The sequence below is a fragment of the Pocillopora verrucosa genome, chromosome 2 (genome assembly GCF_036669915.1).
Source record: "Pocillopora verrucosa isolate sample1 chromosome 2, ASM3666991v2, whole genome shotgun sequence".
NCBI classification, from domain to species: domain Eukaryota; kingdom Metazoa; phylum Cnidaria; class Anthozoa; order Scleractinia; family Pocilloporidae; genus Pocillopora; species Pocillopora verrucosa.
Genome location: NC_089313.1, coordinates 16748527 through 16771176, shown reverse-complemented (window position 1 = coordinate 16771176; position 22650 = coordinate 16748527). Strand labels below are relative to the sequence as shown.

General features: G+C 37.7%; 2 protein-coding genes across 2 annotated transcripts; both read right to left on the bottom strand.

The window, feature by feature from the left end:
* Positions 1-7842: 7842 nt before the first annotated feature.
* Positions 7843-14802, bottom strand: LOC131780984 (peroxidasin homolog pxn-2-like). Its single transcript, XM_059097623.2, has 8 exons — positions 14729-14802; positions 14065-14113; positions 13225-13810; positions 12647-12893; positions 12115-12299; positions 10267-10550; positions 9102-9670; positions 7843-8300 (listed from the first exon to the last, which is right to left on the bottom strand). Exons 2-8 carry the CDS (start codon positions 14076-14078, stop codon positions 8176-8178), a joined length of 2010 nt encoding a protein of 669 aa, XP_058953606.2. The 5' UTR covers positions 14079-14113; positions 14729-14802; the 3' UTR covers positions 7843-8175.
* A 3893-nt stretch (positions 14803-18695) lies between these two features.
* Positions 18696-22386, bottom strand: LOC131781019 (mitochondrial chaperone BCS1). Its single transcript, XM_059097661.2, has 4 exons — positions 21448-22386; positions 20895-20958; positions 19662-19860; positions 18696-19068 (listed from the first exon to the last, which is right to left on the bottom strand). Exons 1-4 carry the CDS (start codon positions 22097-22099, stop codon positions 18727-18729), a joined length of 1257 nt encoding a protein of 418 aa, XP_058953644.1. The 5' UTR covers positions 22100-22386; the 3' UTR covers positions 18696-18726.
* Positions 22387-22650: the final 264 nt, after the last annotated feature.

The window sequence follows — 22650 nt, the reverse complement described above, 5'->3', positions numbered from 1 at the left end:
TTTAAGCAGAGCATAATTGTGACGTTTTACCTAATCGCTCCTTAAGCTTTCCCAAAAACGAACCCTGACGTTACTCTCAGTAATTTTAAATGATAGTTGAGGATCACCTCCAAATGACTCCAGCGCAAATGTGATCTAAAGGTGAACTTTTCTTGATTGAACACACACACTTGTAGCGAGCCAACAAATATCATTCCGATGGCTTTTTCGCATTTATCGCAATTGCAGGTGATTTATCGTATATATGGTACACACATCTAGTTTTCAACGGATGGCAAAGCGTTTGCTTCTACTTTCATTTAACGATATAGTTCATCTTGAAAAATCTCCTTACGTCTGGGTGACTCTAAGCATGTCTGGCCAGAGTTTTATCCCTCAACACTCATTCGATTATCTTTTAAACTATAAATGAATCGCCCTGTTCCACCTAAACGAATTCTGTGATTTAATGGCTATGGAATAACAGATAATAAACCTTACCATGAGGCTTTTTGGCCACAGGGTAAGGATTAGATCATTCACTGAAAGAATGATTGACTTTCACAGAGTTTTGAAAGTCTTTTCTCGTCAATCGATACCTGAATCTTCTCTTCATCCTATTACCCTATCAATTCCTTCTCCAGCTAAATCCTTGATAGATTAAAACTTTTGTAAACTGAAATGCATAGGAACGACGAAGCCGACTGGAAAAAAAAAGTATGTCCGTGGGCGATTAGTTCCAAATAAACTCTGCTCGAAGCACAGCACAAAGCACAGTCGATGATAACCTTATATTGTTGATTCATTTACTATTATAAACTGTTGCAATAAAGTTTTACCTTCCTTGCTTAACATCCAATGGCTAGAAGCACTCCAACACTCTTTCAAGCTCAGCAACATCATTGTTTGTACGTTTAGAATGTTTCGATGATATGAAAGATACTCTTAGAGTTAAGCTTTGGAGTTAAATTCGAGAAACAGCAACAAGGTTTAAGCATGTGGTCGCTCGTGACGTCAGAATGTGTCTCGCGACTGGCCACCATTCCGTTAAAAAACTGGGTATGTCGGAAGTTTGCGGCTAAAAGACCTTTTAGTGCGATACGCCCCTCAGGAAGTTTAAATTGGCTTTTTGGAAAGACTTCTATTCATGTGCACTTTATGATGGTAATAGTTTACGTCAATTCACAAATTTGTTTGCGTACTGTCTAAAAATTATTGGTGGGTATCAAAAGTGGAGATGAAATCGCTGAAGTACGTACTTTGGGGTTGTAACGTAGTTAGTTAGATACCATCAGACTTGTTCGCTCAGAAGGTGGTGATTCACTGATTACTTTTGCTCATTCCAATCCAAGAAAAAACACGTTAGCTGCGCTGCGTTATAGAGAAGAGCGAAGAAACGCACTATTTACGCCCACGCGGAGGTTATCTTCGTCAATTTTTGTGACGGTTTTTTCGACGTAATATCGTTTGCGGTAGATAAAATGTTTCAAGAGAACTAGTGTTTATTTTTTGCTTTGAAAAAGAGTTGTTTAGCAACGTTTTGTCTCATCCAGTGTCAGCAAACTTGTGTGGGAAAAAACTTCTGAGTAGCTCGTGTACTCCCTATAAACTAGACTAAAAGTTTCATCGAACGCGTTGCTTGATCGAGTGCCAAGGTAAGCATTTCAGTTGAATCAAGTTGAATCAATTTCATTTGTGAATTATCCTGAATTCTGTCTTACTTGTAACAAATTGGAAGCCCCAAGAAAAATTCTTTTGTCGCCATATTGAAAGTCCAGTAATATTTCACTTTTGGTTAACAAATGGTAACATTGGCCAGATAAATCAGTTTTCTTAAACTTTTGTGTCGTGTGAGATATACTGGCTAATTTACAGATTAAATAACTTCAGATTTTTCTTCAACATGCAGGTGAAAATGTATGTTAAGATACATTATCGCAAAAAAAAACGATATAGGTTTTCTCTGTATTGTATGTTTCCCGTCTACGTTGACGTTGTTCAGCACTTTTTCTGATCAATCAAGACTGACTTAGCTCACTATTTATGTCTTTAGTTGTCATTTTTTAAATTAAATGGTGTGATTTTTCTCTTTTAATTAAAGAAAACCACCATTCTGACTTCCTTGCCAGTCTTTGTAAACTTTTGTGGTCATGCAACTGTTCATATATCCATTTGAGGGCAATACGTGATTGTGCAAGAGCAATAAGCAATATTGTAATCAGATCGTAACTTGCTCTTCCCTCGATGTTATTAGAAAATTGCTTTGAATTAATTGGTAATGCGTGTTTTTTCTCCTTTGTCAAAATCTAATTGGGTCTAAAGTTACAAACCAATAATTTTTTTTTTGACATATGGGAAACAGGCAACCTTGTAGTGAAGCAATTCGTCTCCAATGTTTTGACCTCCATGTTATTCAGTTCCTATGGTTTCTTTTCAAACACCACCCACTGCATATTTCACTTGATATTTTATTAGAATTTTTGTATTAACTTTTATATTTTTCCCTTGAGAAAAATAATGTGAAAATACGCGAGTTTGTATTGTGTTTCAGAAAACCAATTAATCCAACATATGAAGATATTTGGAATAAAACTAACAAAAAGAATCTCGTATTGACTTGGAATGCATCCTAATGGTTGATGGAGCTCGTATTGTTCCGGTTGTACCTACTTTTCTTAGACTGCTTTAAATTACAATAGTTTCTCGGGGAGTTCGGGTAGCTCTGAACTTGCAGTCTTTTTCAAACCTGTTCCAACCCAAGAGAAATATGAAAAATGGGGTTGGCGAACCCGTCTGTGAGTTGCAGGCGCATACGGCCAAAATTAAGGGTGTTTCTATGAGGCTGTAATATTTTCATGATAACTTTATAGGTCAAAAACTGGCCACGACTTCTTGAAGAAACAACAGGGTATTTTTGAGTACCATTTATAAGTAACTGGGGGCATCTTTCCAACAAAGTATTGGTGGTGAAAAATGTAAAGAAAGCATTTAAGCTACCTCAAAATAGATTATGCTTGTTTTCTTTTGAGAGTTGTGGATCAAATGGAACTGAAAAAGAAAAGTTAACGAAAGGAAGTGATATAATAACAGCGATACAAATATGGAGTTAGGAAGGGCTTGCTTGTGGACAGAATTACAAACATTCCTTAGAAAACCGATTGTCATGAATAGTGAGGCGCACAAAATTAACGATTTCATGTAGAGCTGATCTTTTTTAGTCCCATAGAAATTAGATTCTGTAAAATATGTGTTTGTTAATTGTAGTTGTGATGATGATGAGCAATGAACTGTCGGTATCACATTTTGCAGTCACCATTTATTGTAGAGTCCAACTATCTATAGTACTGGCCTTCATCAGGCAATGATTATGAGTTTGAATAATAACGGGTCGTCGTTTCGCTTTTTATGTTTCGGAATGGTTAGCTGCCGCCTCAATGGATTGGTTCTCAGTCATACATCAGTATTTAGGCAGTATTTAGTTTTAGATGCTGAATGTATGACTGACAATCAGTGTTTATCGGACTTTTTCTACCGTCTGATTAGTTCCTGATAACTTAAAAAAGATCACTCTTTCCCTCTCACCAAGGATGCTTTTCAAAACATTTTCGTAACAGGTTTGCAAGCATGTGAGGATGCCTAGACAATAGTAGACATACACGAAGATGCCTCTTCATCTAGATCGTTGTCTTCATGGCGTTCAAAATGTGTGATCTGTTCTGTCGTGCTTTCATCAAAGCTAAAAATAACGAGTTAACAATATTGTACCTTAAGCGGTCAGGTGTGTCAGAACATAACCACGCAAAGTATATTTGGGTCTTTTGAAACTGTTCCAAGGCCGGATATTGTAACGGGATAACTTTTAACATATTCAGTTATACTCAGTGGAGTAAACCTCCGAAATTCCACTCCTCTGTTTAACTAAACCAAATCTTATTTGTCGCTTACAGTCGAAAGCTTTGGCCCAAACTTGTTTCGAAAACTTAATAAACGATTTAAATTGAGACCTAAAGCTTTTTTAGAATAATTTTTGTGACCACTTCCGCTCGAATTCAAAGAAAATTTAACATTGATACTCCGTAAGAAATAGATTGCCGTAGTGTCAAGGCCCTTGAAGTTAAACGATGCACTGAAAGGAAATATTGCATTTCTGATAACCGTTGAGCAAAACGAAGAGGGTGATATTGCTTTCCCACTGTTTGGAATTTTCTGGTTGATCTTAGACACTCAAGTCTATCAATGATGATTTGTAGTGTTGCTCGTGTATTTGTAAGCCAAACCCTCCAGCTTGGAAAAAGTGGACCTTTTTAGTGATTTTATACCTTTGATACTGAATTAAATAGTCTTAAAACAGTCGTCTTATGTCTTTGCAGTAACATAAAGAAACAATCTAGCCATAGATCAACGTTCAGAGTACGGCTGTAAGGTTTTTTCTCATGCACTCCCGTTAATTACTGATGGGAAGCTTGCAGGGAAGGGTTCAAGTGATAAAAAAACAATTCATTTGACCACCCAGCCTAAGTTTCGCGTACGTTTTCCTGTATTTGTTTATTTAGCTTCAGCAAATGTTAGCGTTAAAAAAAAGCGAACCAATCCTGGGACGATTTATAATGCAAAACATGTTACCTTTTTGCTGTCTTCAGTATTTTTATTAATGATGAGTAAACTTCTTTGTCGACGCGTCTGCATTTAAGATCCGCAACGCCTCTTTCTTTTGATGTCTCCTCTTTCCCCAACATTTCATGGCCTTTTGCCTTTAATTTTACCTTATTTTTGACTTATATTTGCATCATTTTTCTTTCAAATGCTTACTTCGGTTTATGTACGTCACTGTTCGGAAAAGAAATGGTAGATTTTACTCCATTACAAATAGTCTTGAATATTTACGCACTGTTCAGTGCAGTTGTTTGAAACAATGTCGAATAACATTGTCCTGAATAAAATTTCGCTTAATCATCTTTGCGAAGCAGCTCTTTTAAAGTCCTGAAAAAACAGTTGGAAACTTTAAAAATCGGTTTAGTTTGAATATGTCTCATGCAGTCGTGTTCTTGATTAGTCTGTACATCATAAGCTTCATCTTCCATGTACACTTCTGGTTTAAGAAAAGAACAAATAGTACTTTAATTTGATAACTGTAAACATACAAACGTAATCTTAGGCCAAGTACGCCAACTCTTTCCCATTCCCGGTGGCGCAGCTAATAGAGTATGACACCGCGAGATCGGAGCAAAGTGTGGTTAGAACCCGTGGGAAGGAATCACGCTTTTTATGGTTTCATGCCAGTGGCAAATGTTTAAGATATTTCTTTAGTTATGGAAATGGGTTCTTAGCCCACATTTGAACAAGACAGCGAAGTCAAGTTGAACTAAAACAATCCTGCATCACTTTTAGGTAATTTGACCGAAAATCGCTATATAGGCTGGTGATGGGCATGATTATATGACGTTCATTGAAAAGGGGAAGGTTTCGCCTACTCATGTATCGTTAACCAACACTTTTCTACTCGCCTTTTGAAACAAGCATTTCTCAGGCTTGAATAGTAGTTAACTGATATAATCTCTTTTCTCAAAAAGTGCATAAAGTGTACAGGTTGATATTTACTAACATACAACACTGGCTAAACAAAGTCTTGGTCCCAGATAGGTGCAAAAGTAGAGGAATCGACTACGCATTTGCGATTAATAGGTTGTAGATGATACAGGGAACAGATATCTTCAGGGTAAACATAAATTCATTTCTCGTTATCTTTGAAAAACCAACCACGATGGTTTGTGTCATCAAACTATGTTTGCGTTCCCTGTTTTGGAACGTAACAGTTTATGAACAGCCAAGGGAAGCTATAAGAGGACAAACAACCAGTCAGTGGCTGTTGAAATAGCCATAAGGGCATTCAAGAAATTAAAAAATCGTTGGTAAGTAATTGGAAAATAATAATAAATTAAAAAATGATCTGTGAGAAAGAATGAAATTAATACCTTTGCCTCCAAAGAGTGAAACTTTTTAGTTAGAATCCAAGCCAAATCAGTGATGTGAATCTTTTAGGTGGTAGGTTTGCTGTGGTAGTTTACGATAAATGGCCTAACTTCCTTACTTACGGCGCATTATTGCCTGCTGACAATTATGTAATAAATAACAGAGAAATCCAGAATTTAGGATTTTTAACGTTAAAATACTGTAGTCACTGTTGTATTTAAAGAATGCGGTAGTTTTTGCTCAACTTATTTGGCTTCCGGTGTGTGACGAGGCAGGTCTATTCAATGGAAAAGTAATACTTGTGGTGCTAGCGTCATGGAATTATCTGCCAAATGTTGATGCCGTTTGCCCAAAGAAAGTATTGAAGTGTTCACATTCTTTGGATGCTCATAGTTTTGTTTCGGAAAAAGTGACGCAATTCTGCATTTATCAGCACTCACAATCTCGTCATCGAAGAATACCTTTGTCTATTTGTATTTGTTTGACATCTATTTCTGCTACTGACTTCATTTCATTTAGAATCAATTCTTGGATAACTGCACAAAATATCTTGGAATTAACCTTTGCCACAAAAAAAACTCAAGAAATGTAATCAGCTTAATTGTAGAAACCGGTATTTGGAAAAGAAATGTTTCCCTAGAAGCAAACGTAGTATTTACTTCTTGCTGTAAAGTTGAAATGCTAATTAAAAACTTCGCAATCTTGCCATCTGTTACAATCTGAACTATTTTGACGAAAGTATTCATATGATATTACGCAAACAATTATGGATAAATCTTTGCAAAATGCAAATTTTGAACCGGCCCCTGTTCCCCTCATCAGTCATATGAATTTCTTCAATTTTTCCTCCCTGCGATATGTGATATGAAATACGATAAATCTGAAGAGTCATTGTAACACGGCTAAGGTGCGAAAGCGAATGGGGCATGTTTATTTCGCAAAGTTGAAAATTTAAGGTCTTTCAAAAGACGTTAACAGTGAGTAGTTTGATACACGTCATGCTGCACAGCCACCAAGTATTTCACTAACTTTTTAAGCCGTCGACATCATTGTTCACGAAAAGTACTCGCAATTTGGCAGTGAACCGTTTACCTTCTACCTTTCAACTTTTTGTTTTAACAGTCAAGTAATCTGTATTGTCTTTGCATGGTTAATATCCAAAACATAATGAAACCATCGCTTCAAAATTATACGTTACGAGCAAAGTCCACCTTCACATAACATCGAAAGATACTATTGACGTCGTATGCTGATAAATTTTTTCGGTGTCAGCTGAACTTAGCTGTTTTCATTTTAAATACCTCATGAGATATAAATTGACGTGAGTTCACGATTCACCAGAAATCAATACGCGAGCAATATTTGCTTTTGCATTGACGCACTTTGTTTTCTAAATGGTCACGAAGAAAACCTGCTTTAGGGCAAATGTATTTCATCTTTACCCGAACGCGCGGGAAACGAAAACTCTAGCCAAATGGTTGAATGCCAATTTAAGGGTGGCTTTAGTTCGTAATGAGTCTTAATTAGGTAATGAGACAATGAATTTAATTATCAGTGTTCTTGACGAATGAGTTGCATCTTTAGCCCCCCAATCCACGGGAAGTTTCCCAACAAAACGAACCGTTGTCGAAAAGGTCGATGAAAAGTGGCTCATCTGAGAGCTTCTGTTATGAAGAAACCGTCAGAAACATCTTTATTCCAGAAGCAAAATAAGGAAAAGTTCGAAGCGCTATCGCTCAAGGTGCCCCTGGTCATTTCGCCTTCAACATTAATTCCTAAATAGACTTAAGTCACACAGTGCCTCGATAAAATTAACTTTGAAAATATTTTATTGATTATCGAAGACTCTGCAATCATTTGCCAGTGTCTGAACGTACTTACAAGAATAAAGAATAAATGGGAAATCTCGAAAACCAACGTTGCCGTCGAATGTTCAAATCTTCTTTCATTGTGACTTTTCACTTCTTAGATCTAAATACTAATTCTCCTTAAAGTCCCCTTTCCGTCATTGGTAAGGACTCGACTTAGTCTTAAACCAGACTATTACCTGATATCTTCGTTGGTCTCATCACCTGTCTGTGGCGTAATGGTGATATTTTTAGCTAAAATTATTAATAGTTGACTAAAGGGAATGAAAGGTTCAACACACTCAAGGAAAATTTGTTTCAATGCGCCATGAAATGCTTAACACATCGTAACACCGAAAAAAAGACATGATCCTAAGATTTAAGTTGTAACAGAGACCGCCCCCGTGGACATTGCGTCATCTGGCCCCATCACCTGGCCCTCTTTTATGGACTCAGTGCAAGCTTCGCATTCTGCTGATGGATTTTCATCCTCCATTCCCGGATCTAGAGAAAGGAAACAAAATAAGTAGGAGCAAATGATTAATTTTCTTCTCCTATCTTGATTTGTGTTGTTTTCCATCTTGTATTATATCTGTTCAACCGTTAATTATGTGAAGTTCTCTTTTTTTTCCAACGAAGTTCTTGGAACTTTGTGGAAATAGTTTGTGAACCAGTTTATTTCAGCACATGTTAGATGGCCCTGTGCACTGAGAATTTCGAAACAAATAAGTGTTATGCTCAAGCGGGAGTTTTTTTTGGCTAAAATTTGCACTCTTAAGACAATCATCAATGTAGTGTCGAAAGTAATGCGCTATTGCATTGGCTTAGCTTTACTTCGCTCTTTTATTGGCTCAAAAAATTCTCTCCAGACCCGCTCTAAGAAACAGATGCTAAACTAAATCCGACCGTGAAAAAGTTTGTTTGTCGCTTCTTTGAATTTTCATTGGCTCCTTGTGATATTTCTATGCTCTGATTGGCTGGCCGCTGTGATTACATCAGTTTCGGTTTATAGACACTCTAACTTATCTTTACCTTACGAACAGGATGGTGACCACTTTTTGGCAGATAGATTAGTTCATCAAGGTACGCCGAAGTTTAAATGTCGTTTATTGAGAAAAAACATTTGCTACTAAATGAGTTATATTTACCACTTAACAGGCATCTGGGTGTCGTATCTGAATGCATTTGGTAGTGTTACCTGCGAACTTTTTTTTCATCTAAAATTTCACATCAACTCGGATTGGAGGAGATAAATGCCTGAATAAAACTGATTATTTTAAGAGGTATGCATAACCGGCCACTTACCCTCTCTCCACAAGTTCAAGTTGATGGATGGAATGTCATCACAGTGAACCTTTACTGTGCTGCTTTCAAATACACGCCTTTGAAGTTCCTTCACAGAATCTGAATTATCACAGATGATTCTTGCAAGGGAACTACCTCTTCTGATAGAATCCAGTTGCCTGCTTGTGAATCCTGTGTAAGAATCACGTCTTTCGTACCAAAAACGATCTCCAAATCGGTATCTTTTGAAACTTCGAGCAATCAGACAAGAGAACGTTTCCCCAAATATAGACCCTTTCTGTGGCCTCTCGCTGACTCCTCCCACATACAAGTCTATGTCTGCAGGATGGTCATAAGACTCTTTAATCTTACCCAGTTGCGCGGGGTCAATGTTGGTTAGCTGTGAAAAATCTGTGACAAGGCCACCGGTTAAGTTTTTATCCAAGTCACAAGCTCGTCTGAATTCTATGTAAGGTGGTAGGGCGTGGTCACGACCACGTTGGATGTTGATTGCCATAAGGTCTCCCACAAAACCCTCGATGGTTGGTCCTTCTATTACGAGACTTTCGCGTACAGCTTCCACGAAGTTCCTACGTGAGGAAACAAAGCAATAACTGTTTATATAAAACCAAGGAATTTGGTTTAAGGAGGTTAAACTGACGTGGTACATCCCCACGATTCGTTCACTGAGTCCAAGAGGTGTTTGGATTTTAGGTATCGGTTTAGTGGAGGTTAAAAAATAAATAGGAAAGTACAGTGAAAAACCTATAGAGCAAGAAATGGAACCAATAGGTGAGGTACTGTAATCGAACTTGAGTTTTAGATCCCACTCCCTTCTCCATGGGAAGTATTATTAAGTCGTGTGATTGATGGATAAGGATCTCCTGATATACGTTGGACAAGACAACGTATGCTGGTTGAATGACCCGAAGACAACGATATGGAAGCTGAACTTAGAGCAAAGACAATCAATTTTCTTTTTAAGGGAATGTGACTGCTGTTGTTGTGGTTTGGCCTTTGTTCCGAAATTTGGGGCATCTACAAAAATTTCCTTCAAAAAATTGTAAACTTTTTAATGCAATCTGGCCAAAGTCCCTTGCAAAGTGTTGTAAAGATCCATGAGCTATAGGATATGGCGCCATAGATATCCTTTATCGTTAGTATTATCATTATTACGAGTCCTTACCTATCAAACTTCTGCGATGGTTCTTTTATTAACCCTAGAGAAATTCCGTCGATACCGTTGTTCCTTAAAGTGTAAAGTGGGTCAGGATTGAAAAATGTTGTGGTATTTATCTCTCCCAGTCGTACAAATGCTTTACTGAACTGTCCAAACGTCTGTCGAATCAAGGAGTGACCCATCCTGAGAGCCGCTGCTGCAAATGCGTTTAAGGTTGTCGCCCTCACATTTGGGTTGTAACCGCTGAAGAACCGGCCAGATGACTCCAGTAAAATGCCCTCGTCGTTTCTCTTTTGGTAACATAATAAATATAATAAACGATGAGATGAATAATAGATTATTAAAACTTCAAATGTAACTTTTGCACTATGAATTGTATTATTATTGACCGTTTTTCGTGATATTGTGTGTACTAACACTTGTTCAAAGGAGGTGTGGTTATCCCAGTCAATACATGTCTAAGTTAATTTACGAGATGAAGATAAGAGTTGATGACTTGGAAAATTTAAATATCCTGGATGACAGGCAGAATATTAAGAATTTAGTTCCAACTAAATCAGCTCCAAGCGCAATAGCGCCCACGTTGCTTTTATCCTAATCAAGTCTTGGAGTCAACTGCTCGCCCTGACCTATACAGCAGTAAGGTTCTACACGTTAGAACAGAGCGTAATTCAATCCACAGTGAATATGTGTAGATAATTGTTGCAACAGAATGTTATTTCAAATTGGTACTCTCTAGTTTCTTCTCAGTGCATTTTGTGAAGAACGACGTTGAAATGATGCAGACGAGGCCAGGAGGTGAACCGATGTACTCTTGCAGTAACACTGGAAGCATAAGGGGGACGTAGTAGTCTTATAGCTTATATATTGGCTTCGCAACTCACTATCTATTCTTTGATAGGTAGTGAGTAAACTAAATAGTCTATCATTGACTATCAATAAAAACATGCGCCTTCCTTGTTGTTAAGTTGTGAACGACAAGTAGTTTTATGCCAAAACAATTAAACCATTCGTTCTCGATTTCCATAAATAATCACGCGATTGAAACTCAAGCTCTTAATCGAATTGTCCAGTAGAACATTTTGGATAAATCAATAATAATAATTAGAGTTCTTAAAAACCGCATTCTACATATAAATGTCTCGATGCTTTTTACAACTAAAAAAAAGAGCTCTCATGAAACAGGTACGTTTCCAACGCCTTTTTAAAACTATCAACAGTTAATTTGTCTAATGGCAAGCGGTAGCTGATTCCATAACTTCGGAACAATTGCCTCAAAAGATCTATCTCCGTTAGTAACTGTAGTAGTCTTAGGGGTAGTCTTAAGGATAACTAGAAGGTTGGAATCTCTAGAAAGAAAGAGAGCGACAGGGAGTGTAATGATGAAACAGTTCATTAATATACACCGGGGCAAGGCCATTAAAAGATATGTACGTAATCGAAAGTAACTTAAAAATTATTCTGTCATTAACATTAAGCCAGTGCAAAAATTTTTAAAACAGGAGTAATGTGATCAGTCCTCTTCATGCACACAGTTAATCTTGCCGTGGTATCTCAATTTCACTGGAGGGAATTCCATAGAGCAAACCATTACAATAATCCAATTTCGATGAAACGAAGGCATGAACATTGCGCCCAGTATCCGCTTGCGAAAGATAATTTCTGATTCTGCCAATAGAATGAAACGAACGCGACAGGTGTGAGGTGTGAATCAAGTGTGACTCCAAGGTCTGTGACAACACTAGTTGGCTTAACGTAATGATCACTGACTTTAATCGAAGCAATCGGTGCAGCAGGTGAAAAACGCGAAGTATCATAAAGTATCATGCATTTCATAAATAAATCGATCCTCACCAATTTTTTAGAAGGAAACAGAACAGGAAGCCATTCGTTGTATGTAATGTGCTGTATTTGACCAATCACTATTTTTCGTGCCTCCTGAAAAAGCTTTTCATCCTGCCATATTGGATTCAGATAATGAAGGAACTGTGCAATGCGATTATGTTCACGCACAAAAAGGGTGTGCATTACCATAAGCGCTGAAATATAAGGAAAAGAGAACGGGATTTAGTTATTTTCTGTTAAACTTTGCCCTTCATGATTATTTGATTTTTCATGAGCTAGGTGTTACTCTCTTCGTTCAAACTGAATTCATAATATTTACGGGGTTGTTGTGTTCCTTAATAAAAACGATTACTGAAGATGGGGAATTAAAAGTTGCATGCATATAAGAGATACAAGCTTAAAAGATTCTCTGTTTTTATCCCTATGCTTATTGGCAAATATCTATTCAGTCTCGCTTACGACCACAACAGAATTTGTGTAAATAAGAGAGACGTCCTCCTGATGGATAGCTGGAGATATATTGTCCCACACAAATTCTTACCGGGATTTTCATTGACTCTCCTAAAATCACCAGCTAGGAAACAAGGCCTCACTGCAGGCCTCGGTGATTTACAAAAGGATTCTGGGCTAGCTTCAGGTAAAATTGGCATCCTGTCGGAGCGTCTCACTGGCAGTGGTAGAACGCGTAAAGCTCCAGTATTTGCTATTTTGTCACGGAGGCTCTCTGCCTCTTCACAATTAGCTCCATAAACCATCGAAGCATCAATGTAGGATGAAACTAAGTTAACCTGAAAAAGAACGAACGAGTATTTTGTCGGTTTCTTTTGCTAAATCGAAGTAGTGTTTATTTCAAAGGGTAGCACTTCCCCCGTGATTGATCAATACTGGGACCTCCAATTCTATTTGTACTTCGCGTTATGTGCTCAACTGAAATTCTTTTCGTTTCTTCAAAGTTGCGCATAAATTCAAAGTTTCATCAAACTTTTCTCTCTCCTGCCCCGCATTGTTATGTCACATAAGAAAATATAACTTTTCTCACTGGATTCGTTTGTTTATAAAAGATAAATGTTAACTGCAATGCGGATGAAAATGACGCTTAAGACTGCAGGAATCTCTCACCTGTTCACGATCCCTCAATGCTGATCGTGATAGGGGAATGCATTGTGCAGTTACATTGTTTGCCAGTCGATCATCGGGGTTGTTCTGTGAGATCGGTATGCTTATACATCCGGGAATGTTGGTGGGACATTGTTCGTTGTTGGTCCCGCATCCCGCAGTCTCGTTGGACTCAGTTAACGTGATGTCATGATCTATAAATTGACCCCACGTCATGGTCACGTGAGTGAAAGGTGGAGGTTTTCCACCTACATCTTCAGACGTACTCTTGAACACGTTTTTACTGATTGTTCGCGTGTTCTTCAGTGGAGCACCAGATGAAGACATGAGTCTAGGTCCATCTCCGTTCTGAAAGGCTGGTGGGAGGAAGCGGTCGAATCCAGTCTCGGCAGAGCCCTCGGTTATGTTGCACAGATTGTTGCATGTCCCGTCGAACGTGCGGTAACGGCGCCTGATACAGTTTAGACGAAGGTACAGAGGTATCGGTTGACACATGCGGTCAACCCTTAAAAATGTATCGGAATTGTCAGGTGTTCCACCAACGGAAGGCCCGCTTTGGAAGAGACATACCCCCAGCACTAAGAGAAGGCTACAAGATTGAGAGAATCGTTAATCGAAACAAAAGGAAGCTATGAGTTTTTAACAATTTTAATTAATACTTATGTCGCAGCCTCACTGCAATTTTAATTCACCAAATTCATGGAATCCAAGAATTAAATCTCATATTTGATTGCACCTCAAGGGTGTATGGTTCTTACAAGTAACCAAGTATTAAAAAAAAATCATATTTAAAAGGCAGTCCCAAAATAGATAGGTTTAAGTTTAAAAATTAGCTACCAATACCTTAATGTCAACATTTCTAGCTGTTTCAGTGCTTTCACTGCTTATGTATCTATGGAAGAAAAAAAAAACATCCAAGAGTTAGGCTGCCCTGAAATAGTATGAGCAGCGAGACGGTGAGGTTTTTCATGACAAGTGTTTATCATTGTCAAGTTTAAGTGAAGATTCTTCTCAAATCTGCTCCCACTTAGCACACAAAAAACTTCAAGAGAGAGAATGATATGTGAGTACTCGAATAGACATAATCTTGCATTCCATTACTGAGTAAATAGTTCGGATCCTTTTTTTAGCTGATTGCGTTGACAAAATATTGAACAACTTTACAAAGAAGTAGGCTAAAAGATGCGAACAATTTTCGCGCGGTACTGATTTCGGTCTCTTTTGCAAAGAAAAACGGTAGAGTTACGAAAAAATGGGACAAACACCCTGATCAAGGCTAAATAAACCGTAGGAACCTACCTCGAAAAAGGTAATTTATCGATGCCAATTATAAAACAGTATGCTCCATTGTAATTTCAAGACAAACGAATCAAGTTTGTTATCAGCAACCATAGGCTCAAAAATTGCTTCGAAAACATTAAGCATTCATTGGGAACAAGCAAGGCGAAGTAGGATAGGTTTCATTTTTCATTATTGTACATGACTTCAAATAAGAAAATCCATTTACCTTATCCTTGTAGCTGGACTTGAATTGAAAATGTTTGATTGACCTCCAAGCAAATCAAATCGTGGTTTTTGAGAACCTATCTGGTATGAAAGAGCTTCCCACCTTCTGTCCTTTTAAACATCTGCTTTTTGCTCATTATCATTTGTGCAGCCAAAGCACAATACACTGCTCTCACTAATTATTAGGGACACATAAATGATTTGGCAGCTAATATCCTCTGAGTAATGAGATGATCATTAAGTACTGGTTTCTTGAATCAAGAGTTCATATCAAGGGTCCAATACTTTGTTTATTGTACTCTTTCGTCACAGTGAAAAACACTGTTCAGAGTTGTGGAAAAAATTTTTTTCTGGACAAAAATATCTTGATCCTGTGTCATAAATTTTCTAATTTTTTTTTTCTGTGTGCATAATTGGGCTTAAGTCAAAAGTTGAATTTGACAAAAATCCAGGAAGGAAGTTGTTAAAACAATTTTCGCTGAGGAAGTTGGAGAAACGGTACAAATGACAACTAATAAACAGGATGTTTCTTCATGATATGAGCACAAAGGCGCCTTCAGTTGGCTTACTTGTGCTGAAGGGCGAGAAACGTTAATGACGAAAGATTTAAAGAGATGCAAAATCAGCATAAGCGAGCTCTGTAGAGAAACCTGACTCAGCCAATACATTTTTGGTTTCTTTTTTTCCTTACCAGTGGTCATTAAAGAAACCTGACGCAGCCAATACATTTTTGTTTTTATTTTTTTCCTACCAGTGGTCATATAATGAAGTTAAATTTACAGCTGTCAAATAAGTTTCTTTCATCTAAGTATTACTCTGATTAATTTATTTTAAAGGAACATTTTTTCTTATTCCACTAAAGATGTACTCACAAAATAAAAACAAACAAATGAACTCTACCAAGAGGTAAAGCTGTTTCATAGCAGATTAATCTCAGCAGGTGTATAATATTGCAAAATATGAGTTTAGTAATTCAGTAGTCAGCAATGCGTTGGTTTAAGAAAATTAGACCACGTCATGGGGTATATTTTCCAAGCCGTGGCAACCAGTGTTATCGTTTGATTTGGGGTATTTATTGTTTGCTTGATGTCTTGATTTGATAACCACCTAAAGGGACAGGGTTATCAATCTAAATGAAAGTTTTAAAATACGTGTACGTCAGTTGTTAATGTCTAGAAAAACTGCAAACGTGCTTTTTGCAGTTCTTTTAAAAAAATTTTTTATTACATATTTACTATTGTTTTACCGTCATATTGATTGCTTGAGTCTTTAATTTCACTGTTTTGACGTCACCGCCACCGAAAAAACTGGCAATTTGATAGGCACCAAATAGACTAGAAAATCAAATTCTACGTCTATATTAAAAAATAATGTTATCACTTTTCGGCAAATACATTTCCTTGAAAATATCTAGTGAGAGATATAGGTCAGTTTTTCATGGCTCATTGACTAAATTGCTCGAACGATTTATGTCAATTATCGACAAAGTGATTTCATTTCATAATAGTTGGCAACCTCTCCCAAACTTGTTTCACAAAGTAGTATGGGAATACCATCAGAGTAAATAAGTTTCCTTGTATTCTTTGACCCTTTAATCCTTGTTTTTTTTTTCTTACATACCTCATTGAGTTGAATCTTTGTAGCTTTAACTCTATCGTGACTTTACATCTGGCACTGTATCTGAGGTTATTGCGATATTGGAATTTATAAACAAATGCCTAATATTAAGCAAATTCTAGTTTTTTTTAAAGAACTTCTTGAATTTGTCTCAAATGCCATTGTTCTGCTGAAAAAGTATCTCTTGATACATGACAAAACAGAATATTAAGTTAAGTTTGTGATATAATGGGAAAAAACTTTGAGGGTTGAATTTGAAAGACACTTTGTGACATATTAACCAACTTATTTGCGAAAATTGCATCAGTTTACAGTAAAGATACACTAATCTAATAATGATCGGACCAGATGGAATCGTTACGCAATGAAGACTTTCGTTTCGTTTTGGTTGGCAGAAGACAATTGGTTCTTCCAACAATTAATAATTCTCAGGACGATCAACTGTATTTGATTCGATGACCACTTGATGTGACTACTCTTTTTGAAGTATTCATTACTGGATCTCATCAGAAAAGAAGAACTGTTTTGATCTTGACTTTAGATCCCTTTCAAGCTGTAATTGTAATTTCCGACCGGCCTTTGTAATTCCAACGTACCAAGACCAATTTCTCGCATAGATGAAAAACGCACAGTTTTTCTGTTTGTTAACCTTTGTACTCTACTCTCGTATTTATATTTGCGGGTGTTTGCCATGTTTAAAATTAGGTCAGTTGACGAATGTTCACTGAGGGTGTTTTTTTCAATGTAGGAGGGAAGAGGAGGGACAAATTACATTCATTGCCAATTATAGATGCGAGGGCAAGTATAGATGCAAAATACCCCTAGATTCGTTGCGAAGCTCGTAACAACTGTTTTACGAAAACCCTCGTTATGATTACTACTGATAAACGGGCTGACAAACAGACAAATTAAACTAAGAGGGTAATGAATGTGCTGTGAAGCGCGACCGTCGATAAAGCTCGTGTACATGTTAGGCCAAGAAATTAGCTAAACCAATATAAAAGAAACTTAGGAGGCGTTATTAAACAATATACACCTTTAAGCCTACGGCTCTCTGGCACCTTCTGTCGCTTTATTTCTGACTTCTGTTTAAAGGTACCGAAATAACCGCAGGATTAACAGTGCATGATTTGATTTTTCGATTCATTTTTGTATTTATTTATTTTTTTATACAAATATACTTCTCACAGCCGTTCTTCTATAAGTGGAGTTTTACTATCAAAAGTGAGGCAAAGTTTTGGGAAATGTTTACAACTGTAATTGACATTGACGCCAGACGAAAGTGCCGCTTAAAATGTTTCAACAACGCATACTAAAGCTATGTTAAAAATGAAGTCAAGGTAGAAGGTTAACTAAGTTAACTTTTAAGATATCTTATCCCTAAGGCTTGAATGTACACAGATGGAATGTTGGTCGAACCTACCGTGGGTGTATGCGAGACAATTTGATGCGCACGTGCAAAGATTACCACAACTGTGACCTTAATGTTAATAATTCAACGTGATGTTTAATCAATACGACATGGCGAGATAAATGAACCAACGCAAAGCATCTCAATTAAACGGACACACAGCAATAGAATACTCGGCGTAACGGGAAGTTTTTGCTTACGAGAACGTTTCTCTTGGGTGACCACAAGCAGTATTATTAAAAAAAAAACTATTGTTCACTTCATTTAACGGCTGGCCGGCCATATGATTGTTAACCTTTCAATCTAAGGTTTCTTTCACCCTAAGACGGATGAAAAATGCGTTTTCACTCTGACAACGCAAAGAACCTTTCCCGTCCTCCTAGTAAAACGGAGAAATCTTTTCCGTCTAGACCTCAAAGATTTGTGACTTGTGTATGTACCTCAAGAAATTGACTTCTCCAACTGTGTGCGGTTAAGTAAGGAAAAAAGAGAGGAAAGAAACGGACGCAAAAATTCTGCGTCACTTGTGCAACGCGCATGTGCACCTCCACTTTCAAGCCTCGAGGATGAGTCAGTACATAGCTTGTACGAGAATTCTAATGGGATCTTGTAGAGGCGACGGTAAGCAGAGCTGTAAGCTTACCAGATAGTCTGTGAAGACAGCTTCGATTGTAATAAATTGCTATATACGTTTTTTCAGCCAACGACGGTAAATTAAATCCACAAAATTTAGACCACAATGGAAATTCATTCCAGCATCCGCGCAAGCACCCTTGCATCGGCAAACTTACAGGGTTTAATACAACCAGGTGTTACTACATTCGAGAGACTAAAATTTTAGATTTGAACAGTGAGATGTAACCATTATCATCCTCAGACTATCGTTTTCTTTTCCAGGCAACTCTCTACACAAACAAATGTTAAACACTGCAAATAATGTAATTCATTTTAATCAAGCACAGAAACGTGAACTAGTTTCTAAGAATTTCGATATTTTCTATGGCACCTAGAGGGTCGTTTTTGAATAGCATAAAGTGTCCTTGTATCTGCGCGATGCTTCTTCCCTGCTTCAATCTAAATACTTTGTCCGCGAACTCCTCTGCGCAAGAAGGAATCTGGTCGGGATAAAAGCGAGTGTACATCTTTTGTAACTGAGATTTGGAAGCGAGGCCAATCTCCTGTTTGACATCCACCCTGCCTGGTCGTATGAGGGCTGGATCAAGCCTGTCCAGGTGATTAGTAGTCATGAAAACAATGCGTTCTTCAGATGATGCCACGCCATCCAAGGTGTTCAGAAGACCACTAAAAGTCACCTGAAGAAAAGTTAACAAGGAAAAGTAACTCAGATCATCCCTCTCCCAAACATCGGTTCACAGAAAGAGGTTGAAGTTTCTTTAAACGCCAAAATATTCCAGATGTTTACAAGAAGAGTATGTGAAAAAATCCAGACCCTTAAAAAGTTTTAAAATAAATATTTAAACCCCCTGAAATTGCTATGCAACTAATGCTCACAACTCTATTACCTGCAGGTTAAACAAACTCATCAGCTTAAGATTTACCCTTTGATAAAATTAATATGTACAATTCTCTTGAAAAATTTATAAAGAAATGAACAGTGTGGCTGTCAGAAGGACAATTATTGGCAGACCTTTGGTACCAGTGCTCCAATGTTTCAATAAACCTTGTCATTTAAGGAAACTGATTTCTTTTTTTACAGAAGAGGTTATAAACATTGGGTCAAAGGAATAAGTCAAAAAAATCTTACCAAAATTTAGTCCACAGCAACAGTCATCTTCATGCAATAACCCATCATTGAGTGTTTGTGCAAGCATAGCTCACACTCGTAATACTTTACAGAACCCCTTACATAAGATTTTCAGGAAAATCAGCGCAATCTTTTCCATACCCTGTTTACGTAACCACTTGCTCTCCCTTCTTCCTTCTCATCAGTTCTCTTTACAAAGGCAGCATCAATATCCTCTAACAGAATAATACTTTGCTGGGGTGCTACACTCATTAAATGGTTTAGGCGGTCATCTGACAGACTGCGATCACTTAAGTTCATGACACATATGCTGTAGTCCAGAGCTCCTGCTAGTGCTTGTCTGATAGTTGAAAAAATGTTACATTAATTGGCTGATGATTATTTCAGTTATTACAGAAACAGAGCAACAATGAACTGTTGGTAAAAATACATGAGAACAGTACAGTTGTTTCCATAACTTGTTCAGATGCTTCACCAGGAGAAGTTTTACATAAAATATAGAATGAAAAGAAAAAATCCAGGGACCTGATTCATTAACCCTTTCACCTCTGTGAGTGACTAGCATCTGATTTCTCCTCACAACATCACCCCCAAAATCACAGATAAAGGTCACAAGAGAAAAGGAAATGATCACAACTGATATAAGCTCTAGATTGTTAAACAAATTCTCCTTGTCAGCACTTTGGGAAATGTATCAAGAACAGTATGGAGAATATGTCAACTGATGTTAGGGTGTAAAGGGTTAAAGATCAAAGCCAAGGCCCACAGAATGGGGAAAAGAGTAACACCATTTAGTCTAGATTTGCAGCCTCAATGACTAAAATCTTAGCAGGCCAATCTTTAAGATTTTGCACAATTACATTTGTATGTACTGCAATCTTGCCAGATAAATTCAACATGCTTTAATGCTGGAGCAAAATTTTTACATTTGGCTCCCTCGACAATTCCCCATGTTTTGGGCAAAAAAAAAAAATTATGATGATCTTAGTCAGTAGAGGTGATGGTTAGGAAAGCTGGTAGAAATCAAACATGAAAACTAAGTTGCAGCACTTTAAGTTAAGGGCCGTCTCGACGGTGCACAAAAAAAAACCTAAATTAACCTATTACATGTATGAAGAACATACATGTAATTCACAACAAGTTACCTCTATTAACATTTATTTAAATATTACAACTTTGACTCTGGGGTGTTGATGCGTTTTAGCCAGATATAACAAAAATTAAGTTCTTTTTCAAATATTTAATCTGAACATAAAGTTGTATGTACATGTCAAGTTAAATCCATGAAGTTGTGGCTGCATGCATTTTTACACAGTACACTTAAAGACAAGAAATAGTTTTATATATATGATATAATTCAAAAGCACAACATACATAAAGCTGCTTTTCCCACATCCAGGAGGCCCATACAACAAATATCCTCTTCGGTATGGAATACCTAAAAAAATTTTAAAAATACATGTATTAACATGTCCCCAAAACAATTTTTGTTAACAGTGAGAGGCATAGTTTTCAAGTCCAGTAACCTTCAATGCCAGAACTTATTCTACTTTAGGATTTCTTGACAGTTTTAAGCTCATAGGTGGAGAGAGGTATAATGTGAGACTTAATTATCTTGCCTAAAAAACACAAGACAATCAACCTGCTGGCACTTGACTCCTACTTCTAAACCTTAAGTTCAGTCAGCAAGCCATCATGCCTCCACACTTCCACATTCCCCACCCCCCTCCCTCTCCCATCTCTTATCGGAACATAACATTTGCATAATACAGACTAATGAAACCGTACTGATGTACTGCCCCACAAGGAAACAGTATAAAACTAGCAGCAAGCAAGCCTGTTTACTGTAAGGAATCAGCATTGTTATATTTGTAAACTGGGAATGTTCTTAGTCCTCAACGTACTAAGTTTATCACCAAGACAATACCTCTGTCTATGTACCACTTGGCAGATGCAATGAATTCTTTAACATCAGCCAAAATTTTCTGAGAGACACCATCATCCAGAATCACAGAATCCAGCGGTCTCTTTCTCCTCGGAAAACCAAACTGTCTCCAGTCGGCACCCATCGCTGTGTACATAACAGTTTTTCCTTCTTGTTTTTCAAGTGCCATTTGCCTTGCCTCGCTCAAGATATCGAAAAACAACTGTTTGTTTGTCGCAAGAGATGTAAGTGTTACAGTCTCCCATGGCGCCCCCGTGGTTAGATCGACCATCTTCTCTCGTGATCGCTCTACACGAACGAAGCTGTTTTTGTACTTGAAGAAATGAACCCCAGGACAAGGCGAGAAGTCGAATCGCGTGTTTATTTTCCCTGTTTCGTGTTGTTGAAAAGTTGTCTCTACACTGAGATGCTGGGCTCTTTGACCCTGAGCGGCGATCCACTGTAGAACCCAGTGGTAACTCTTGTCTTTGCTTGGAACTTCAAGAGTAATGATCGCGTATCGTCGGAAGGCAGTGAAAGCAAACTGACCTCCCTTTCGTAACACTGCAAGCCCTGCACCCACGCCAACTAGTCCAAATCCGGCTGAAAAGTACTGATTGCTTCCTAAAGAAGCAATCATCTCGGAGAGAGGCATTTCTAAGGTAGTGGGATGATTTGTAACTCAAAGATGTAAAATATAACAATTTTCCTTAGTTCAAGCCGCCATATGCAATTTTTACTGAGCCCACAGTACATAGCCCCGCGATGTATATCATATGAAGGTAAGTACGTTTTGTTAATAACTTAAAGTTTATCTTGTTTGTTCTAAGTCTGCCATAAATTCGTTGGGATGTACGCAGATAACTGTGACAGTAAACTTCTTCTCGTGAGACGTCACCCAGTTATATCTGCCTCTCCAAACACTTGATCGTTTCTCTCGAGGGTATTTTGGTACGTTCATCTCTTCCCTCCCCTCCTCTACAAACACATACAGTGTTTACGCCTGCAGTGTTTACGAAACATTTGTCTCCTCGTATAAGTCTTATTGCTAGGCCAGCTTGGTTCTCCTCCAACAAATGATTACGTTAAGCGTTTTAGGGTGAGGAAATATTCTTAATCGTCTCCTTATGAGGCGTTTTTTGAAGTGCGTGACATTCCAAAGAACGGTTGCAAAGGAAACGACTCGGCCTTTGGATGTGTCAAGTA

Excerpts from the sequence above, each read along its gene's own strand:
- LOC131780984 (XM_059097623.2), bottom strand. Across the intron at positions 12,300-12,646 it reads GAGAGTCAATGAAAATCCCG|CGCTTATGGTAATGCACACC; the intron begins GTAAGAATTTGT and ends CTTATATTTCAG. Across the intron at positions 10,551-12,114 it reads TGTTTCCTTCTAAAAAATTG|AGAAACGACGAGGGCATTTT; the intron begins GTGAGGATCGAT and ends TGTTACCAAAAG.
- LOC131781019 (XM_059097661.2), bottom strand. The coding sequence starts at position 22,099 with ATGCCTCTCTCCGAGATGATTGCTTCTTTAGGAAGCAATCAGTACTTT. Across the intron at positions 20,959-21,447 it reads CAAGTGGTACATAGACAGAG|GTATTCCATACCGAAGAGGA; the intron begins GTATTGTCTTGG and ends AAATTTTTTTAG. Across the intron at positions 19,861-20,894 it reads TGTGGGAAAAGCAGCTTTAT|ACAAGCACTAGCAGGAGCTC; the intron begins GTATGTTGTGCT and ends TTCAACTATCAG.